This window comes from Glycine max, chromosome 4 (assembly GCF_000004515.6).
Source record: "Glycine max cultivar Williams 82 chromosome 4, Glycine_max_v4.0, whole genome shotgun sequence".
Classification (NCBI taxonomy): Eukaryota; Viridiplantae; Streptophyta; class Magnoliopsida; order Fabales; family Fabaceae; genus Glycine; species Glycine max.
Genome location: NC_016091.4, coordinates 3,334,830 through 3,356,915, shown reverse-complemented (window position 1 = coordinate 3,356,915; position 22,086 = coordinate 3,334,830). Strand labels below are relative to the sequence as shown.

Genomic DNA, 22,086 nt, shown 5'->3' with positions numbered 1-22,086 from the left:
GAAATATATTTTACACTTTCAGTCAAGCTATAAATATGACGGGGGCATATAAATATATCTGTTAGTAATGGGTAACTTGAATTAATAATATTAATAATAAGAAATTAAAATATCCACCAAATAACATTTTTGTTTATGGAGTGATACTTAAGCTTCGATATATATTGAAGACAGTGCAAGATAATTTAATTATCAAATGTGTGAAGCCGTGAAAGAATAACATTTTTGTTTTATATAAGTTACTATTGTCACGATCCGATACTCTTCTTTTACTTTGACCTAGATGACATCCTTTTTTTTTTTCTTCTTCTTACAAACAACTTTTTACTTCGACAATTATCTTCTATCGGCAGTAACCTAAGGTAGATTGCTCATGTCAGTATGTCATGCTCCTCTGTGTACGTAAAGTCAACAACATGAGAAGTTGAGAAAGCACTTTATTTTTATATGGAAAATGATAATATTCGGATTACTACTATCACTCAGAGGATTTAGAAACCCTTTTTTTTTTCCCTCAAAAGCCTACACGCGCTATCCTTTTGCGTTTTGAAGATAAGAAAATGAGAATTGAGACAATAAAATCGAACGATAATTGGGCCACGTTGAGCGAAGCTGGCCCCGAATTGGACCACATGTAGGATCTGATTACCCAAATGTGGCATAATGTGTTCCGTAAAAATAATTTATGGTAAATCAAAAAGATTACTTACTGAGTCGCTTTTTTTAAGACATTTTATGGTATTGTCAAAAATTGTGCAAGGAGACCATCAACCACCACATTAAAGGAACATTTCTAAAATTACACCATTTTGTATAACTTGAAAAGTCACTCTAATAACCAATCAAAAATATGACTTGAAAAGTCACTTTAATGGTCAACCGAAAATTTAGTGCGGCTGAAATTTGGGAGAAAAAAAAAAGTTGAGAAAATATTTCTCAGTTGGGACAAAAAAAAAAAAAAAGAGACTCTCTATATAGAGGGAGTGAAACAGTGTTTATGTTAAAGATGTGGGATTTGAATTTTATTTTTTTTTAAACTTTCACCCATTATCTTCTTTATTCTAACACTAAGAATTAATAAAATGATGGCATAAGTTGTGGATCCCTTCCACGCAAAGACAACAAGAGAAGATGGCAGATCTAGACCTAGTTAATGCAGAACTGTACTGAGTAGCAGCAGTGTGTTGGCATTACCCAGGTTGAGATAGTGACAGCTTCCATGCCCCAGCCCAAGCCCACAAGCCCATTGGATACTTATCCCGTGCACCATGTGAACAAGCCTTTACGCAGTTTCAGTGCTGATAAAGAAGAAAATAAATAGATTTCTAATTTTGAATGAAAGAGAAATAAAAAAGAAAAGAATTCACGTTCCATTTGATATTTTTGTATATACGTCTCCTCCTGTGCATTGCATTGAGGCCGTGAGATAGAGGGCTCCTTGACCATTAATAACAGTCACGCCCGGAATGTGTATCTCTATCTCCTGGTAACTTGACAATTCGAATTGTTGTTTCGCCTCTTCAATTCTACTCCAAAATCAGATTCTATAATTTCTATTATAAGTATAGGGGGCCCCTCTATCTCTATTCCATCCATTTTTCTTTCTTCTGCTATTCAATGTTGATGAGCATCTCATTTATTATTATATTTTAATTAAAAGGAGCTTCTATAGTTCTTCGGATCAATTATTTCCCCGAGTTCAATCATATAATTATAGTATGAAACTGGAATTTCTACATTCTACACTACTTAATGCATTCACGCGGTGAAATCAATTTTGACTGTAGAACCATATTTAAAGTGTAGGGTCCAAATTCCGTGGACCCCCTTCTCCCTGTACGAGAAATTGAGAAAGACAGAAAAGAAAATATCAGAAGAATGAAAACAAAGGGAATGCCGAGTAGAGATTACCAATTCTAGATTCCATATTAATAAAGATAGGTCATAGAAAAGTGGTTGAAAAGCCTTTTGGCACGACATGAATTATACGAATCACTAACATGGCCGTCCAATTGGAGAGGTAAAAGGTCGATTATGATTGACCATGGGATTATGATGATTGCTTAGTGCAAATAATTTGAGGGTGTAAAGCCATATTTAATCGCAACAGTTGACCAAGAAGTAGAACTGCCTATATATATTTGGTTTAGGTGTGCAGATAGTGTGCTTAACTCGTGGATCAAGTGGAATGAAGATTAGCTAAAATAATTTTTAAGTTCTAATTATAACTTTAATTGAAAGCCTTATAGTAACATATTCTTTAATTGAAATTAATTTGATAAATTTTTACAGTATATAATAGCACTCGATAATAGAAGTATAAACCTGAACTGGTCAAAAGCATAACACTGCTGCCTAGCACCACCTGTTTGCCGATTTCAAAGATTCAAGTGTACACAAATAAATTAGACAAAGAAAAAAGCAGCCAATTACGTGTTCCTCCTTTCACCAATAGTCCACAGGAGACTATCATTGTCTTTTCTCTCCTTTTCTTTTTGGGTTGAAATACGCGCTGTTGCATTCTACAGTCTTAGATAGCAAAAAAATTTACATAGTGGACTACTCAAATAGACTCTGCTTTAATTATTTCATGATTTGGTAGCAAACAGTTTTTAAAACTAATATTGAATTTAATCTCTATTATGTTTCAAGAAACTATACGTAACACTTGTTTTGGCAAAAAAATCTAATTCACTGTGATGCCGGGCAAAATAAGGTGAGATATGCGACCCATACAAGCCCTTAGTGTCTGTATCTCTCCATGCAATGAACTAAATCTCACCCCACAGGAAATTGGATATCATGCCACACCGTCAACATCAACCCACACTGTAATGACGGCGATTATAATTTGTATTTTAGAATTAGTTTATCAGCAAAACAATATCAATATATATATAATTTTTTTTACGTTTTGTCCTTTCTTTTTAAGTTAATTATACCCTTTCCCGTGTATAGAACCGAGAGACAAGACGTTAGCTCTGAAAACCATCTCCATTCTTTTTTGCTGCCATCAATAAGAAATTTAAAAATAAATTATATATATTATATTTATACACTATAAAACTATGATTATAAAAAGTAGCATAATGCAATGCGATATTGTCATGTTAGCCGTTAACATAAGAAGATCCTATCCCATGGATTGTGATGCAATGTAACATTATAGAAGTGCTCACAATTTTTCTTGGTGAAATTAATGTTTTAGTTTTCTTCTCAATATTATATCAACCACGACACTCAACCTCTTAAAAAAAAAAAAACTCAAAGCTGCACATATATAGAGAAAGGGAATAAAGTCAAGCAATGGTCCCCTTTGATTAGGGAAGGCACATGCAGGGTCTTTCGTGGGTGTCTTTTGCGTGTTATGAACAAGACAGAAGCAAGATCCACTACACAAAAAAATTGTTTTGCCGGGCAAGGCAATTAATTGTTAAACTCTAGTGACTTGTTTTTTAATCGCATTTTATTTTCTACTTAAATGGTCATGGTCTTATATTTTCGTACACTAACTGATCCAAATGAACCAACAAGGTTTCAAATTAAGACGGCCAGTTTATATTATACTTTTTTTTTTCTTAAGTTGCTGCTCTGCTGCAACTAGAAAATGTGTAGACATTAGGTTTTATATTCTTTAAGCATTATCATTAACAATTTTTTAAGAAAATGCAATAATTTTCTGTAAAGGCTTTGTAGAATTTAGTGGATTTAATGATATAAAAATACCATAATTTTTCTTCTCTTGCACATATGTAACTGTGGTAAAAAAAATTTGGAGGGTTGAGATCTGAGCAAACTGCTTGATGATTTGCCTTCATTGAATTTGACTTGGTCCTGTTTGATGAGATGAAATGCCAATAAAACTTTGCGCTGCTTCCGAGAAAGGATGGAAACGAATTTTGCACTTTGAGCTTCAAAAATCAAAATCCATTGCATACCTCCCAACAAACGCTTTCTATCTAAGTAGTGAAAGCAAAAGATTATTGGCACGGCTTTTTTTTTTTTTTCCTCTCGTTTCTTTTGCCTGTTAAACCAATAAGTGCCCAATGCTAATTGACCCACTCAACATAAAATACTTGTTATTTTTTCTATTTTTTAATTTGATGAAATAAGAAAAAGATAAGCAATACATACAAGCTAAGTACAATATTTGCCTCAGATGTCACAACGTAGAGATCTCTATAAGAAGATCCGACAAACTAATCTTTTTGAAGTTGATCTGTTGCTTAACCCTACCGAAAATCTTTCAAAATGTCAAGCTGATTTGTTCTAACTTTGAAATACTGAAATCAACATTTTCGTTAAAAATATTTTGAAGTTGTCTGCAGATCCATCAATGCAAAGATTACTCAAATACTACAATGGGGAAGACAAGGGTCCGCCTTGGCTTTTGCTATGACAAAAAGACACGAGGAAAAGGGAAAATTTAGAAATTTGAGAACAATTGAACAAGCACGAAAGAAATAGAAATAAAAATAAAAATAAAAGTGATAGAAACATAAAAGGAAAAGGATGCTATTACAGCTGGCTAACTCATTATATGATTACTTTTTACTATAATTGCAATACAAAGGAAAACTGGACTCACCCCAACGAGGTCAACCCCCCAATAAATAATCAGTCATTGATATCTTCATTTCAATATGTGCCGGTGGCCGACAATATGTTTCTCCCCTCACAAGCAAAACAAAAATTCATTCCCGTAAATCTTTCAACCCAACTCTCTCCCTTCCGCATGTTCCATTGCAACGTTATCCAGCTAGCACAAACAACCCACCTAGCTTGCTTTCCCTCTAAACAATTGTTTTTTAGTTCGAATTCCCACTGTTTGATTTTGTCCGGAACTTAGGATATGCTTGGTCGTGGGAAAAGAAAAAAAAGAAGGGAATAGGTGAGAAAAGAAATAGATAAAAATAAAGATGATTTGGTTGAAGAAAAATAAAAAGATAGAATTTATGAAAATATCCTTTTAAGATTAATATGTTTTTTTGGCACAGTTAATATAAACAATAACAATAAGGTAAAATGTCAAATTTCTGCCAAATCTTCTCGTATGTAGGTGAAGATCGGCAACATGAATCCCACCGTTCTTTAAAAAAAATTCTTCTCTCCCATGCTCAACCAAATAGGCAGCTCACTCTCTCTACCCTCCCCCCATCTTTCTTTTGCATGTACCAAATCATGCTTAATTACACTTAATAATGTTCCTTGTCTCTCCCCAAATATATATTTGGCGAGAATCCAATTCAGTTATTTTCACAAATTCGATGTTTGTTGCCATAAGATATTGTAAAAAGAAAAAGAAAATTAAAGTGATTTAAAAATTAAAACTTAATATATATATGTATATATATATATATACACGGTCGATTTATTGGGATAAAGTAAAAGACAATAAATACACTTTAGTCCAGGGATATGCTCATATACTACTATTATTTAATATATATTTTTATAAATTTGTTCCTCATAAAATGCCAACTATCTCTGCTTCCAGTCCTACAGCCATCTCAAGTCTAATCTAATTCCATTAATAAATGCTTTCATGAATGGAAGGGGGGAAGTAGTGCTAGGCAGAGATGGTTGGCAATTTAACTTGCTCGTCAAAAGGAGAAAAAAAAGAAAGATACGCTGTTATTAAAGCGGGGAAAAGACTATATATGTTTTCCATAAGAAAGGGAGGGTAGTTGAAATTAAATTAAAGGCGACGGAGAAAAACTGAGTTGGAAGGGTTTGGTAGAAGCAGCTGCTATTTTTCACTCCTACTCTTCTTTGACAATGGTTCCGGTGAGGAAGAGACCCAAGAGTCATTGGAGCTACTATCACAGCTAAACGACACATCCATCACGCCGTTTGGGCTTCCAGGAATCCACCCTATTCCAAACTTGCGTTTCATGCATTGCTTCCCCTCGAACTCTGACCACAATTCCAGCATCAGCTTGCAACACGAATTCACCTTCTCCTGTACACATACATACATACATACATACATCAGTTCCAGATTTAACAACTAACCGCATTATTGCATAATTCAAAACCATATTAAAAGACAGAACATCAATCAACCTTGTCGATTCTGAGAATACCAAATAGCTGGCTCTTGTATTCAGCTTCTAGACTAGGCTCTACGCTTTTCAGAACTTGCATCATCGTAGCAGTTGCCAACACAGAAGGTAGATAACTCATGAACCTCGAATCTGCAATGTTGGAAAACAAAACGAAAAGCAAATTAAAATCTAAAAACAATAATTATGAATAAGAAAACTGACATTGCATGAAAGATGTAACAAAAATACCTCCAATGAGGGAGAGAAGAACGCCTTCAGACTTAGTGAGGAACTCCCAGAAGAGATGATCCTTCAATCCAAGTCTTCTTGTGAAGTAATCAAGAAAAGAGAGAGAGGTTGGAGGGTTCATCTTCCATCCAAGAGTGGAAAGGATCAAAATCTCCATCTTTTTAATCGTCTTGGCTTCGAACAAGTATCTACTCTCCTCCACCTACACAATTCAAGATAGTTGCTGGGTAAGATTTGGTATCTTTGAAATTAGAGAGTGAAGAAAGAAAGAAAGAAACATACTTGTTGAAGGTCAATAAGAAAGGGAACGTGTGTCTCGTCCACTTTGGCAGCGAGGGAGAGGCAAGCGACGGCAGCGAGCCGAGTCATCCATGGCTTAATGTCATTCTGAAAGCGGAAGCTGAAGAGAAAACGGTCAAAGTAGTTGACAGCAAGAACAGCGGTGAGGGCAGAGAAGGAGTAGTGGGCGTTTACTTTGAGAATCCACTCCACGGCTTCTATGCGAGCACCCTCCAAGGCAGGGTTGCTTTGGAGACAGCAAGTGCTTAGTGGGTTGTGTTGTTCTTTCTCCAACAGCGATGCCAACTCTTGTTCGTCCCAAAACATGTCGCTTTCGAGCAACAAATGAGGGGAGGACTCAGGGGAGTTGTTTACTAAGGTGCTGCTACTATTGCTATTACTGTTACCGTACTCCTCCTCTGCTTGGTCAAATTCACCTTCCCCTATCCAATGCTCTTCGGAGCAGTATAGGGTGTCCAAAAGGGATTTTTGATGGTGGTAAGCCATCTTGGATCTGGGACTTTTATGGGATGGAGAGTGCGGAATGCCCCGATGGAGAAGGAGGCATTTCCATTCTCAGAACACACAATTTGAGGAGTTAGAAAGGAAGGGGTGAGTGAGTGACCACTGAGCAGTGACAATAATCGAGACCGTGTTATTTATTCTCGGGTTTCCCAAACCGAACCAAATGTTACTTTTTTTTCTTGGGAGTGTCTCGCGCTAGCTCCCAGACCCGGATGAAACATGGGCCATGCACCACATTACTCGACACGTGACAATTGTACCCTACAATTTAATGGATCCCCTCTTCGCCTTCTTTCACCCCTTCATGTTAAACATCGTGTTACTATACTGTTAACTATCAATTAATTTATGGAATGTTTAAAGGGTAGTAGTAGTTGAGGTACAACTGTACAATTCAATCAGACTCAACAGTACTTTCTTTTCTTCCTAATGCCCATCCATTGCTGACAAATTGTTTTTAAAAAATAAAAAACACTAATCACCTAAATAATGCGCTAAATTGTTGCATGTATCTATAGCTAGAGAGACTCAGAGAGAATTGTTGCATTTATCCTTTAATTTGATTTTAAAATTTAATCTCAATTCATTATCGTTTTATTTTATTACAGTCTGTCAAACATTAAAAATTTAAAATGTTAGTATATGATTTCATTTTAGAGTAGAAACGAGAAAAATATAGAAAGTGGCGCGCGGGGGAATTAACACGAAGACAGTGGCAGACACGTGAAAATAACATGTTTGAATTATCTCTTTGTTTCTGATGTCTGATTTGTGAGGTTTGACAAGTCCTGGTCATGTCCTGCACCGATTTTACATTAAAAACATTTTTGTAAAATGGCTGTGATGCATGCAGAATATTTTACCGGAACTGCAGTCCTATGCTTATTGCTTCATCAAGAAGTTAAACAAAGTTAAGACAAATAATTAACAGATTTCATAATTCCCAGATCAGTTACTTTCTTTCTTTCTTCCAACGGAATTGAAGACTCTCTGCAGCAGTTATATTTGTGCAATCCGGATCTCTCCTGCAAAGGACCCCTCAAGCCTAAGAAAAAAGTGTTTCTCCCTCTCTCAAGTTCATTTGAAAATAAACTTGCTGTCGATTTTAAATGTCATATTAACAAATATAAAACAATTATTTTTAAAAATATTTTATGTTTTAAAATTATTACAATAGAAAAATCCTATATTAAAAATACTCAAAAAGAATAATAATAATAATAATCACAAAAGTATATTTTTTTAATTTGAGTAAATAAAAACATATTAAATACAATTTAGTATTTCTCTACCTTTTCAGTTTATCTAAATAAAAGAAACAATTTTTCAATTTTTTTTCCAGATCATGCTTTTTAACTCTATTTTTTCTTTTTCTTATAAGTGTTAAATAATTTATTTATTTTTCTTTATAAGGTTATTTCAAGTAATTCATATGGCTTAAAAAGTTATTCATTCAGTTAATCATATTAAATTTGGTCAATAATGTGTATTGTTTTTTTTTCTAAAATATCCTTAATTTTTTTAAAATTAGTTATCTCTCTTTTTGAAGAGAGATAGTTAACTAAGAGGTTTTTAGGAAGAAAAATAGTCAATACAAAAATAATCTTAAAAAAAATTTGAATTGCAAGACTTTTGCACAAGTAGGGATTCAATACAACAATAATCTTAAAAATAATTGTTTAGTCATCTAATTTCTTAGATGATAATCGTATACTTGTGCATTCAATTTTTTTTTCTTGAAAATTATTGCAAGACTTTTTTTTTTCTTTTCTAATCAAGATGTTCCTCACTCGAGATTTGACCTCTTTCAATTGATATTTTTTCACATGAATGTGTGCTTGAATCCCTACTCATATGCTTAAGAATAAAAAATATTTATTAATTATATCACAACATATTAGTATTGCTGCTGGTAAGATGCGAAGATGCCTCTAATGCAAGTGAACTATAATTTCCTTCAATTCTTTGCATCACTGCATGCAATCCTGTTGAGTCTGCATCATGGTTCTATTGCGGAAGCCCAAAGAAGATTATAGAAAGAGACTTTAAATAAATCAAGCCCTTTGCCCTTCGGTGAGATTTCTCATCTCATTTCATTTGCAATTCGGGAGCATCATTCCCCTGTGGTTCAGAGACCGAAAACTATAACACAATATGACAATTACGGAAGTATACACTTCCCAACATAATTTACTACTAATATGCAACACAAAGCAAGGACAACTCAGTTCTTTGTTTTTTTTTTTTTGACGTACGATAAAGAGATGTCTCTGCAAGCCATTGCCCCATTACAATAAATGGTTGCAAACAGAGCAGCGGACCGTAGGAATAGGACTGAATCAGAGCTACGATAGAGAGGCATGTCTTTCGAGTTACTTCAAAAATTTCCCCTCTTGGCCATGCCATGCAGGTCAAAATTATTAATAGTTTATAGTAATTAGTACCTCTGCTTATAGCTTTAAATAACTAATTGCGACATACGCGTGTGGGGGGGGGTTAATTTTTCTGTGATGACATGTTGCTTTCTCTCTTTTCTTTTCCATTCTTTTCTTTTTTGCATCTTTGTTTTCAAATTCTTCTACTTCTACTACTACCCCTTTTGTAGGCTCGATCTCCGAGGAACGAAGTTGGGTGGAGTGGGGGGCAGATAAAGAGAAAAATGCAAACAAAAAAGGGGTAGCTAATAGCTATATCCACATAGTGCAAGCAGGTGAGACAGAAGCAGTGATGGTGGTTGTGGATTGTTGAAGCTAGTTCGTGGTTTCCAGCACACCACTACCGCAACAAGCAACCTTTTTTTCTCACTGCTCTTTACTCTTGGGCACCAAACTATAGTACGAAATGTCACCAGTTGGTCACTGTTTAAGTATAGTTAATTAATTTTAGTTATTCGTTTTGGCCAAAGCAATGAACATTTTTTGCGATTAACGCTGTGCTATGCAAAAGTATTTATTTTGTTATGACAAGATCATTATTATGAGTTTTCTTTTTTCTAATTCTAACTTTCTCCGCAAAGTAGTGTGCTAGTCTACATATAATTTCTAAGACAAAAACAGCGACATGCGCTTTATACTGGTCAAAGTCAGACATGTCCACTCCCTGAAGGATCAGAGAGTGGCTGATGGTGATTTCTTTCCATTTCAATCGCGGAGCAGGAAAATAAAGGAGCAAGACCCCTTTATTGGGACTCATGAACCCTTTCTACAGATGGTACAAGTAGACCTAGAGAGATGCTGCTATCGTTCTATCTTAGGATGTGTTTGAGACAGAGATGAAATGAGATAAAAAAAAAAGAATTAAAAAAATTGTTTGATAGAAATGAAATATTTAAATTAAAATGATTAAATGAGTAAAAAAAATAAATTAAACAATTATAAAATATCAATTTTACTTCATCTTTTAAAAAAAATTACTCAATGAAAATTTTCTTAAAAAATAAAATAAAAATAATGCTATCCAAAAATAACAAACATATTACAGGAAGAAAACTCACATGGTTTCACATGAAAAAGGAAGACCAGTTTTTTGATAATTCATTTTTTACTGTATATTTCATTTCATTTTTTAGGTGAAAGTTTTTCATATTTGCTGCACGTCATTTCTTTCTCTTTCAGCTCTGTTTGCAAATGATCCACACGATACAGTTATAGTACTTTTAGTTCAATTCATTGTTGCATTACTTTTACCTTTGAAGCTTAGGATCATATTCATATTCGAGGGAAATGGAACATCTTAACATCGCGTGCGTCTTTTTGGATTATTATATGCGTTATTTTAAAAATATTATTAATTTTAAGAATGAATAACTATAAAAAATGTATCTAATGATTGTTTGATAAAGACAAAAGAAGATGAAAAAGAAGTTAAATAAATCGTAAAATTTTATGAGATTCATATTTTTACTTACAATATAAAAATTATATTATTTTAATAATTTATCATATTTTTATATTTTTTGTTTGGATTAATTTTTTGAAAAATAATTTTAAAATAATAAAATTCTTTTAAATACAAAAAAAACTAAAGCCGGAAGAAAAAAAGTTGTTGCAAATTTAGGATAAATTGGGAATAATGTTTTAAAGGAAAAAAAACTATTGAAAACTAATCATAAGCTTTAATTTTTCTATATGCATGAAAGAACATGAATGAGAGAGAAGACCAGCAATACGTTCCATTTACAAAACAAATGAAAGTAAAATGGTATGAAAAGAGTGAAAAATAGAAAAAGAGGATTATTTATTTGAGATAAAAGATGGTTATTTTTTTAAAAAAAAAAAGTGATGGCAAATACTAAATGTGATTTATATTTCTAAAACATTAAAACTATTTTTTATTTAAATTATCTTTGTAAAATAGTATTTAGACTTGTAGAATAAAATAATATTAATCTTTAGGTTTGATTTGTCAAGTCCATTTTCTTATAGTTAAGGCACATGAGTGCTCTGGACAAAAACATTTAAGTGCTAGATTTATTATGTATTATTTTATTAAAACAAATATTTAAAATTTAAATTCTCAATTTCCACATAATAAAGGTAAATTGTGCATGGTTAGAGTTATTAAATATTACTATAATGTAAAAGTTTTGGGGAATCAAATAACAAATTAATAAAATTAACCCATAAAAAATAATTAATATAATTCTTTAAACTTATTGAATTCTCCGAATTCTTAAACTCATGATCCTAACCCGTACTAAGAAGAAAAAAAGAATGTGACAAGAGTGATGGGCCACAAGGATCTTGATCCAGCTGGTTGAAGATGGGGTCCGCAATAGAGAGTCAGAGCTTAATGATAATGTTTTCCGCACACAACTACCATGAGCCCAGGGGTTGACCTTTCTCTCCTGCAGTTTTTACCTCTTTTCTTCCACGAAACAAAAATGAGCTGATTATTAATATAGAAGATTGTCATACACAATGACGACAAAAGTTTAGCTCCGCCTAACATGGACTTTGTAAACCTTGGTCCCATGATGCTTGGATATAATAAACGACTAGAATTACATTCAAATTGACTGGCTATACTGGTCAATGGATGGTCTTGTTACAACTATCAAAATTTTGCCATTTAGTTATCGTATAAGTGTTTGGATTAGTTCTATACTTCTAACTGAAATCCCAGAAAGTCTTGTGTTCTAATTAAATAAGTCAATTCCTATTTCGTTATCTTTAGACTGCAACTCTGTCAAATACATATATTGCAGAATGGACATGGATAAAAATCTTTGGCTGAAAGGGGAAATTTTAGCTTTGATTAGGTGTAACGAAGATTAAAACAAGGACTTTGTTAAGATCAAAGAACTTTATTTGATTAGCTTCATGCCTTCATCTCAATTTGCTTGATTTAAATCGCAAAGGCAACCTTAATCATAATAAGTCTGCAGCAGGTAAGAAAACGAAGGATTTTGGTAGGTAACATCACAGTCATAATCATATATATATATATATATATATATATATATATATATAATGTCATGTTACTCTACTGAGCACTTAAGCTTACAAGTAGGGGGTTTTTCACTTTAAATAAATGTTTTTCTTGCTGCATCTTTTTCTCTTGCATTTATGAATTTGTAGAAACTTTATGCAAAATTTCTATTCCACTGTTTTGAACAATCCCTCTAAAAGGTTCCATTATGTCATAAGCTAACCATCAGAGAAAGAAATTGTCCTCTAATGACCATTTTTTTTGGTGCTATTATTGCTGAGCATGATGACCACATCGAAGCCATTAATTGATTGTGTTTAAAGCTTCAGTCCACACACATCACCTGGGCATTAAAATTTAAATATAATTAACTAATCTGAGTAAAAGTACCATTTTTTTTCTTCTGAAAATATTATGCGTGGTGACATCAGTCTATATAATTAAGGATTTCAAAAATTCAATTATTATTTGTTATCTAAGTCACTAAACTTACATGCTATTTTGGTCCCTAATTTTATGTTAATAGCATCACTTAAATCACCTTTTTTTTTTTTTTTTAACTTTGGAGTAATGTGATTGACGGATTGCACATAGACTTATTTGAATTCTTTTTAGTTTTAGAGATTAATATAATTAAATACAATAATGCTATACACTTTCATAGACTGAAATAGTAGTTTACTCTAGTTAATTTTTTATACGAATTTACAAATGTTGTTAGTCTTGAGAGTCCCTTTTTACTTAAGGGAGAAAAGAAAATACGATCATAGATGCTGAAGTGCTGAAACCATGTGGTATCTAAACTGAGACAAGAGTGTTTGATTTTTTTTAAAAAAATTGTTTTTCATTTTTTTTCTTACAATTATAAAAATGTATTTTTGTTTTATTCCTTTTTTATAAATATTTGTATAATAAATCGTGAAATAATTTCATTATTTTTAAAATTTAGGTTTTGAAAATGAAAAACAAAATGAAAATAAAGTGTAAATTATGTAATTTAAATGAAAAATTATCAAAAATATTTTTCAAAAAGTAAAATTAAATTTTAGATGAGAAGTATTGGCAAATGGTAACACAAAAGTTACAAATAAACTGATTAAAATATATTGACAATACAAAGATTATTGTTATTACTATTTAATTATATATTATTATATATTTAAAAATGATTAATTTTATAATAATTATTTTAAAATTTACAATTAGAATAATTTATAATTAATTGAAAATATAAAACAAAATTAAAAATATTTAAAAAAATAGGTTAAAGTATTGAATTTCTGTAATAATAGCTGACTAGTGGGAAAGTTAATGACAGACCTCAAAATATAATAGAAAAGTGCTGACAAAGAAACCATGCTTCCCTTGCTGATTTACACTCTCAGATCTTAGAACAGTTTTTACTTTTTACTCTTGGTAGTAATCTTCATCTGTGTCAAAACTTATAAAGGACTATCAAATAATATTAAATTAAAACTAAATTTCTTTCTTCTCTTAAATTAACCATTTTCTTAGGGACTAGGAATTTTTGCCTTTTGACTGAATTTTGTAGATAATTTTTAAAATAATTATTATAAAGTTAATATTCTTATGATATATAATGATTTATAATTAGACGATAATATAAAAATATTTACTGCTCTAAGTTAAATAAAAAACGGGAGAAGATTAGGATGAAGAAGCTGAGAGTACAATGAAGGTTGTAAAGTAGTAGAAGTTCAATATTTACAGGCAATTTCTTCAACAACTATAGTGTACAGACGACATTCCCTCAAATCGTTGAACGTTTTTCAGTGTTCTCAACCTCCTACATTTAACACTATTTCTCTGTATATGGTTCACAATCATTTCGACCAAACCCGACATAATTTTCATGTTTGAATTGGTTCTTGAAAATATTTCAGACGACTATTACTCTCATTATTTTGCTATTTGATTAATGTGTTAGTGATTTTGCATATTTAAATCTAGGTATTGTGAAATCCACCAAAGACCCAGTCATCTCTTCACTGGAGCCCACCACTCTGACCTTAGTAGATTAATCGACCAAGTTGTTTTCTCTCATTGCTATTCGGAGAATAGAAGCTATGAGACAAAGAGGTTGGTAGTTTGATCGGAGACCGTAGGGGCTATGGAATGCTATGTTATTTCCTATTATTGGTGCTAAAGTTTCAAATTCTTGTTCTGTGTTAGAATCTAATTTCCCTTTCGAGTTTTTTGGTTCTATGCTTTATTGGAAAAATGATAAAGATTTATATGTCGTGTCTGATTATTTTTTCTATTTTAAATCATTACATTGTTCTTGAACTCTAAATGATATTTACTAATTCGCATTATGGAGGACGCCAATAAATTAAAGTGAATCAGATACTCTCTCTCCACGTCTGATTCGTCAAATACGAAGAAGCAGGTCTTAATAGCTTCTGATTTACGGGCCCAAGACGCTGAATCAAACACGCTGGGAATTCTCACCCCTCACGTGCAGTTATTTTGTGTTCGTTCATCGGATACACCAGAGGAAACCAACCCCTCTCCCAGACAGTAAGTTGGCCAAGTTCTTCAAGATTCAAATGGCAAAAAGAAAAAAAGGATCCAAGTTTAAATTCAGTGCTCCTTTGGTAAACTACTCAAATAAATTCCTCTCACCGTGACAGAAGTTCTAATATAAAATTTGTGGTTAAGATTTTAAAATGAATTTTACCGGAATTTAAACAATAGATCATGCTTAACACTTGGGGCTTGATGACATACTGCTACAATAACGGGAGTTTCTTCAGTGTTTGACTTATTATCAAAACCAACATAAAGAAAGATGATTCTGTATTGGGATTTAGAAACATATTCAGCTAAAAAATCTAAAAGTAGGCCAGACATAGTTTCTCTCCGTTTTGACTTGTGCAGAGTCCTACTTAACCTAGCTGAGCATGACCCTTTGACTCGTACATGTCCGGTCCCAACTACTCCTCAATTGCCCGTGACTAATATAGCTGGACACAGGACACCTCAATCAAAATCCATAATCCAGAATGGGTACAAACTACAAACTAAAATCCCAGGCTTCCCCCTCATTTTACAGAAATTGCCTTCGGGTCCAATGAATCCACATTCAAGGTGAAAGCATCCTTCTAAAATTAAGGGGGTTAAAAATTCAATGCTGAACAGCAAAACCATACAACATTAAAAAATAAAAATACGAAGACCATAAAACAACATTGAATTCTAGCAAATATCTTATATAATATTTTAGAGGTGGATCAACAACAAGATTCTGTTCCTTACTGCCAACCAGTTACCTAACCACCAATTTACAAGTCAACAAAGTGAAGTTCACTTCAATAATTTCCTGTGTAGCTTTCATAATAACTAATAAGCTTGATATCCCAGTCAATGATTATCCACTACCATTGACAATGGAGGCAGGACACTGAACAATAAGGGGGGAAAGCAGATGTAAAAAGCAGTCAGCACACCAAAGTATACAAATTCTACTATATATACATCAACCACTCCCACGCTTAAAATGTTCTCTAATAAACCTTTCCGCATGAGTAGGGTACTTATCTCTAATGTATTCCCGAAGGCACTTCTGATAGGAGAAATCAATCCAGCCACCATCAGTTCTTACAACAAAAAGACACCTTGATTGTCGATATTGGGGATGACGGTCAACCTACAAGAAAATAAGTCACATATTCATATCCTGCACTGTCTGTCTGCTATGGAGAGTAACCAGAGCAGATCATTGACATGCAAATCCAAATAATAATGGCTTAAGTTCAACAGTCTTGAGGTCAGTCAATGTAAATTTTAATAAAATAGGAAATGTATTTGAAAAACAAAGAAGTTGATAATTAAAAAAAAAAAAAAAGGATTTAACTTGACTTCTCTAAATTGAGTACATTTGATTGGATTAATGGCCTTAGTTATCAAATTTTAATTGATAAAGAGGCGAAATGGTCTTCAGAACTGATTGTCAAATCAATCACATTCCTTTACTTAAATCTATATGAGAATATCTAAAAACTCATAATGATCCAGCACAAATATACTTAATGTATCTATGAGTGGCACAATTGGTAAGGACATTTAATCTAACTGGAGTGGTAACATAGATGATAATAGAACTATAGAAGATAACTGTTCCTTCAAAATACGTTAGCATTGGCAAAAGAAGCAGAAAGAAATAAAGAATGAAAAACCTTAACACTTTACAAAAGCACAAAACTGACAGAACTGCATATTGCATAGAAGACCTTTTTTAATCTTTAACATTTTGACTTAATTACACTTTTGTTCCTCTTGTTTTCACTAAAATTTGATTTTTACCCTTGTTTTAGTTCCTTTTGTTGCTCTCCAAAACTGAAAAATTATGCCTTATGTCAGTTTGACAGAGGTGGGACATTGAATTTGCTACATGAAAACACCTAGTTTTTTTCTAGGGAATAAATCAAATTTGATTTGGTGGCACTCCATTTTTAATGATTTTGTTTACAATGAAATGATATTGCTCAATGCCACCACAAGCTAATGAGATTCGCTTAAATAACAAAGATACAAAACTAGTAGGACAAAACTTTGCAGTTAAATCGGGGAAATGTCTAAAAGATCAATAGTACAATTAAAGCCTATTAGCCTAATACTATTTTTGGGTACATAAAGGGGGCTAATGAAGCTCAACTAAATCCAACATCTTTCAAACATAAATTGTATATTAATCTGAAGATTTATCAAAAAGACATATATAATGTATAACTATTTAAAATTCTAAATATATAGTATCATTAATTCATAAAAACTACTAACTTAACCCTGTCAACAGGCTGCAAATAGGAAGTCAACTTGCATTTTGCATATTGTAGTTTTGGGCCTAGTGATGGAGAATAAGAAAAGAAACAGCCGTTTAAGTTGGTTCACCAAATTGTTCTACATGAATTTAAGGGATAAGCTACCGATTGTTTGAGAATTCTATTATTAATTTCAGCTTTTAGCTCTTAAATGTTTTTCTTTGATTGATCACCACCAAATTGATGTTTTAGCTTTGTATTGCAATGAAAATTGGGTATAAGGCTAGATCTGGATTAGGAATCATATGTTTCAGACATAAAGAAATAGAATCTAGTCCGTGTGCATTCTTATGAGTTCTTGAACTTAATATCTCTCTTTAATTGAGTTTCCCCTAAGAAATTAGGTTTCTAATTGAATAGTTTTCACCAAGGAATAGGGTTCTACCTATTCTAGTGATCTCAAATGATAATTGAGCGGATTGAATGTAATCAAAGAATAATGAGATTGGATCAAGTGAAGGTAGAAGGATACCAATGCCTAACCACTTAATTATTCACAGCATTAACTTCATATTGTATTTCTTAGTTTCTTGCAATTTCATCGCATTTCATTCATTCTACTACATTGTCGCATTTTATTCTTTATTTTGGTACTGTTAGATCAACACCAATCCTCATGGTTAGTTCAACCTGCAATAGCTTGATAGTAAATGCTAATTGACTCAAAAATCTACGTGAAAATGATACTCTACTCATCATTATATTACTTATGGTGATTGGTATACTTGTCGTAGTTGTTTGTTAAAGGCAGGCACTAGACATCAAGGCCAAGGGTCTGGATTTAATGAGTCTGGATTAGCAGTAGATCAATGGTAGAGAATAAGTGGATTAAAGGTTCATTAGATATGTGAGGATAAGGTGAATTTGGAAGCCATGGGACGGGTTCAAAGAACTGATTTAGAAGCTGTTTGGAAGAAGTGATAAGTAACATGGGTAAATTGAAGGAATAGTAATTGGCTCTCAAGTCTCAATATTGTGGTAAGTAGTATCTGGGTAACAGAAGAGTCGGCAACCTATTTTAGCCAACATAACCAAATTAAAAGTATATCTTGGAAACCTACTTCACACACCACCTCCATTGCTAACAAAGCGTACCCCGATGGATTTTTTACTTCGCCAATCTGTTTCATCATCCCGCCAAAATTTACACCATCATGCCAACTTAGTTAAAAAAAAAAAAAACTCAACTAGCCCTAGACTGAAAATATATATATGATAAAAGGAACAATGTACTAAACTAACATGAAGAGCCAAAATACAAGGTTTTTTTTTTGGTAGAAAAAACAAGTTTAGGGGAATAGGTCCTATTCAAAGGTCAAGATAAGTCAGATGACTCAGTGATGGCTTATAGTGGTACTTACAAATGACCTTTCAATGAAAGGCAACCAAAAAGCATGAACCCAGGACCTTCTAGTGGATTGTGGACAATGTTCAATCTTTGTGGTTGAGCAAACCATGGTTTTATGCAGAAAGACAGCAGTGCAGATTCTTATTTCTAACTATTCACTGCAAAAACCATTGTCTCAAACTAAGCTCTAATAAAGTGGCACCCTTTTCTTTTTGGTTATAAATTCTTCTGCATAAATACAAGACAGAAGTGCTACGAGCACTATCTAATTCGACAAAAATGGAATGGGTAAATTTTTAGGTGCACCATTCTTGAACTCAAAGTAATTCATAACAAAGGTAAGCCATCCATCATAATTCACCTAATCCTAGCAGCACAATCGCAGGGGTAGAAATTTATATCAATATTATAATCAGAATATAGCTCAAAATAGCATACAAACAGATCATCCTTGCTTAAACTGATATCATGCGTCTGAGACAATTGCACCCCTCCCAAGGGGATAAAAAAACTAGTCAAGATGGTTGTAGATGAAAATCAAGCCATTAAACCTGATGAAAGTGTTAGAAATCCCAATAAAAGTTTTATGTAATTAAAATTCAGGTAAGGTGTTTTATTTAAATTCGAAAGGAGTGAGAAACATATGATCTTGCCATTTTCCAAATATTATGATCTAGGTACAGCAAAATGGCATCATTAGAATGTTTTAAGTATTTGTGTTAGTAAGTTAGGAGTTATGGCAACCACAGTCAGAAGTTGCAGACTAATAAAATAAGCCATAGCAAAGCCCTCAATATAATTAATGTCATGATCAGGGCAAAAAGAAAGCCGCGTTGGTATTACTAAACGACGACGTACGCAACAACAAAACGCTTTTCAGATTGAGCAAGCGCTTACCATAATGGATTCAAGGCCACACCCAATCTTATCTTCAGAATGTGGATGGTATGCAAGGAGCTTCTCAACTATAGCCTTCTCGTCCTCCTCATTCAATCGCGCTCCATCCATGTACCTGCAGTGTGTGCAATATAGAATAAATAAACAAAAAATCACTTCACATTTTTTTTTTTATGAAATTAAGAAGTGACCTTCGTGAGTGGAGAATATCCTTGGCGAGAACAACGATAGGTTCAATGTCGCTGAGAATCTCCTTTTCTTTGTCCTTCCATTTGCGGTAATCGGGGTCGTCCTCCCACCGCGCTTCACTTGACGGAGGATACTGAGCTTTCCGTGCAAAGGAGCTGTTGCTGATGCCGCCGGAGTTTGTTTTCTTCTCCGCTTCGTCTGACGGTAGGTTGGCGGCTGCGCTGCACCACAGCCGGTGACGTGCGGCGACGCCTCCGGCGGTGAAGCGTTGGTAGTTGTGGAAGCAAACGCGGAGGAGCAGAGCCTGTCTAAGAAAAAGAGAGGCCATGGTTTATGGTGGGTTGGGTTGGGTTCTTTGCTGATTGGTGCTGATAATCTCGTAACGGGTCACACTCAATGGACCACAAAACACAGTGGGTTCCTATGCAAGCCCACCTACAACGGGTTCCTATCCAAACAAAAAATATCAATATTTTTTATTTTTTTATCACATCTTATCATTTATTTATATTTTATCATATCATATCATATCATTTACTTTATTTAAATTCAATTTGTGTCTGTGAATTGATTTTAAAAATCAGAATTAGAGAGGATCATGTTTGGCTATTTGTATACGGAATTGCAATATTCCAAGAGAATTCCCAGAATGGGGAAAGCAGTAAGCATTGATGAGATTCCCGATGAGTGTTTGGGTTGTATTTTCCAGTTATTTTCCCCCGGCGAGCGCAAGATGTTCTCCCTCGTATGTAGCCGCTGGCTGAAGATCGAAGGACAGACCTATCAGCGTCTGTCCCTGACCGCGGATGGTCTACTGTCAATCCCATGTACTTTCTCTCGCTTTTCTTCCCTCACCGAACTCACTCTAATAAATTCCCTTAGTAAGAGCATTGGGGACGAAGCTCTCACCCTCCTTACTCACCGCTGCTGCCCTAATCTCACCTTCTTCACTCTCCACTCTTCTATTCACTCAGACGCTTGCTTGGAGAATTTCGCCATGAACCACAAGGGTTTGAAGAAGTTTTCGGCCGTGTCTTGCATTTTCACATACAAAGGCTTGAAAGCATTCATGGATCATTGCGTCTCTCTGGAAGAACTCCGCCTCAAGTATCTTAACTCAAACCCCAATATTGCCAACGCCGACGAGGATGGGTTTGTAACGTCGTCATCGCTCAAAGCCCTTTATTTGGAGGGCGTTGATTTTTCTATCTTAAAAGCGATTTCAAAACGTTCCAGCTTAGAAGTTTTGCATCTTGAGATGATTGGCATGTGCAGTGACGAAGGACTTGTTGCAGTTTTGGAGGGTTGCAACCTTTTAAGAGAACTTCGTATCCGTAGAAGCTATTGTTGGGAGGCCAACCTTATGGGTGATAAAGTTTTGATAGCCATTGTTGAATGTTGTCCTAACCTTCAGGAGTTGGTTCTCGATGGGTTGAATCCCAGCACCAAAGCGAGTTTGGAAATGTTGGCATTCAAATGCCGGAGTATAGGCCGATTGGCGTTGCGCGGAAAAAGCTCGATTAGCTATAGCGACTTAGCTTCCATATTGGCCAAACTGTTTCAGTCCGATGGATACATGCAATCTGCAGACGCTATGGGTTTTTTCGGTGTGAGGAAGGGTATGTTATCTAATTTTTAATTTTTTTTATTAGCCAAAAAGTTTAGTTGTTAAACGAGTTTTGTTATTGTAGTTTTTAGCATTTGTTAGACATTTTTAAATTGTTAATTTTTAATTTTATATATTTCTTTTCTTTTTGTTTTTAACATTTATTACATTATTTTTTTTATTTAAGGTAAAATTTTAGTTTTTTTTTTACTTTTTTACATGTGATAGAATTTTCTCATTTTTAGTTTTTTATTTTATATTATTAATAGTGATATATAATAAGTTTATGTATTTTTTTGTTTTTTTGGATATTTTATAAATAAAAAGTTTCAAGTGTTTAAAATTAATTTAATACTAAAATTATAAATACTGCAAAATAATTTTTATCAATAAAACTAAATTAAAATTTGTTTAAAAGCATTCCTTAAATATGTTCATTTGTATAATTTTAAATTTTTTTAGCTATTTCAATAAATAATTTTATTAAATTTTTATAATTTAATAAGATAATTTTCAAACTCACAATTAAATTTTTGACGTCAATTTTATCAAACATAACTTAACAAAAAAATATAAACCACAAAGTTCTTTCTTCAAATACTTAACACACATGAATGCCTGCGAGAGTATGCTATCGAACAAATGGAGAAAAATGAATTTTTTTAAATCATC

The 22,086-nt window shown here is 33.3% G+C and overlaps 2 protein-coding genes across 2 annotated transcripts; both read right to left on the bottom strand.

Moving 5' to 3' along the window:
* Positions 1-5,419: 5,419 nt before the first annotated feature.
* On the bottom strand, positions 5,420-7,325 carry LOC100811122 (cyclin-D3-1). Its single transcript, XM_003523922.5, has 4 exons — positions 6,579-7,325; positions 6,297-6,498; positions 6,067-6,197; positions 5,420-5,962 (listed from the first exon to the last, which is right to left on the bottom strand). The coding sequence occupies exons 1-4, from the start codon at positions 7,080-7,082 to the stop codon at positions 5,750-5,752; spliced, it is 1,050 nt and encodes a 349-aa protein (XP_003523970.1). The 5' UTR covers positions 7,083-7,325; the 3' UTR covers positions 5,420-5,749.
* Positions 7,326-15,747: 8,422 nt separating this feature from the next.
* LOC100818770 (protein DCL homolog, chloroplastic) lies at positions 15,748-20,217 on the bottom strand. The gene is made up of 3 exons (XM_003523561.5): positions 19,811-20,217; positions 19,620-19,734; positions 15,748-16,200 (listed from the first exon to the last, which is right to left on the bottom strand). Exons 1-3 carry the CDS (start codon positions 20,134-20,136, stop codon positions 16,030-16,032), a joined length of 612 nt encoding a protein of 203 aa, XP_003523609.1. The 5' UTR covers positions 20,137-20,217; the 3' UTR covers positions 15,748-16,029.
* Between the last annotated feature and the right edge of the window lie 1,869 nt (positions 20,218-22,086).

What these genes read in the sequence shown, in the direction of transcription:
- LOC100811122 (XM_003523922.5), bottom strand. Translation starts at nt 7,082, where the DNA reads ATGGCTTACCACCATCAAAAATCCCTTTTGGACACCCTATACTGCTCC. An exon ending in TCTTCTCTCCCTCATTGGAG is followed by an intron (nt 6,198 to 6,296) that starts GTATTTTTGTTA and finishes CCAACATTGCAG; the next exon opens with ATTCGAGGTTCATGAGTTAT. An exon ending in GTATTCTCAGAATCGACAAG is followed by an intron (nt 5,963 to 6,066) that starts GTTGATTGATGT and finishes GTATGTGTACAG; the next exon opens with GAGAAGGTGAATTCGTGTTG.
- LOC100818770 (XM_003523561.5), bottom strand. Translation starts at nt 20,136, where the DNA reads ATGGCCTCTCTTTTTCTTAGACAGGCTCTGCTCCTCCGCGTTTGCTTC. An exon ending in GATATTCTCCACTCACGAAG is followed by an intron (nt 19,735 to 19,810) that starts GTCACTTCTTAA and finishes CACACACTGCAG; the next exon opens with GTACATGGATGGAGCGCGAT. An exon ending in GTGGCCTTGAATCCATTATG is followed by an intron (nt 16,201 to 19,619) that starts GTAAGCGCTTGC and finishes ATTTTCTTGTAG; the next exon opens with GTTGACCGTCATCCCCAATA.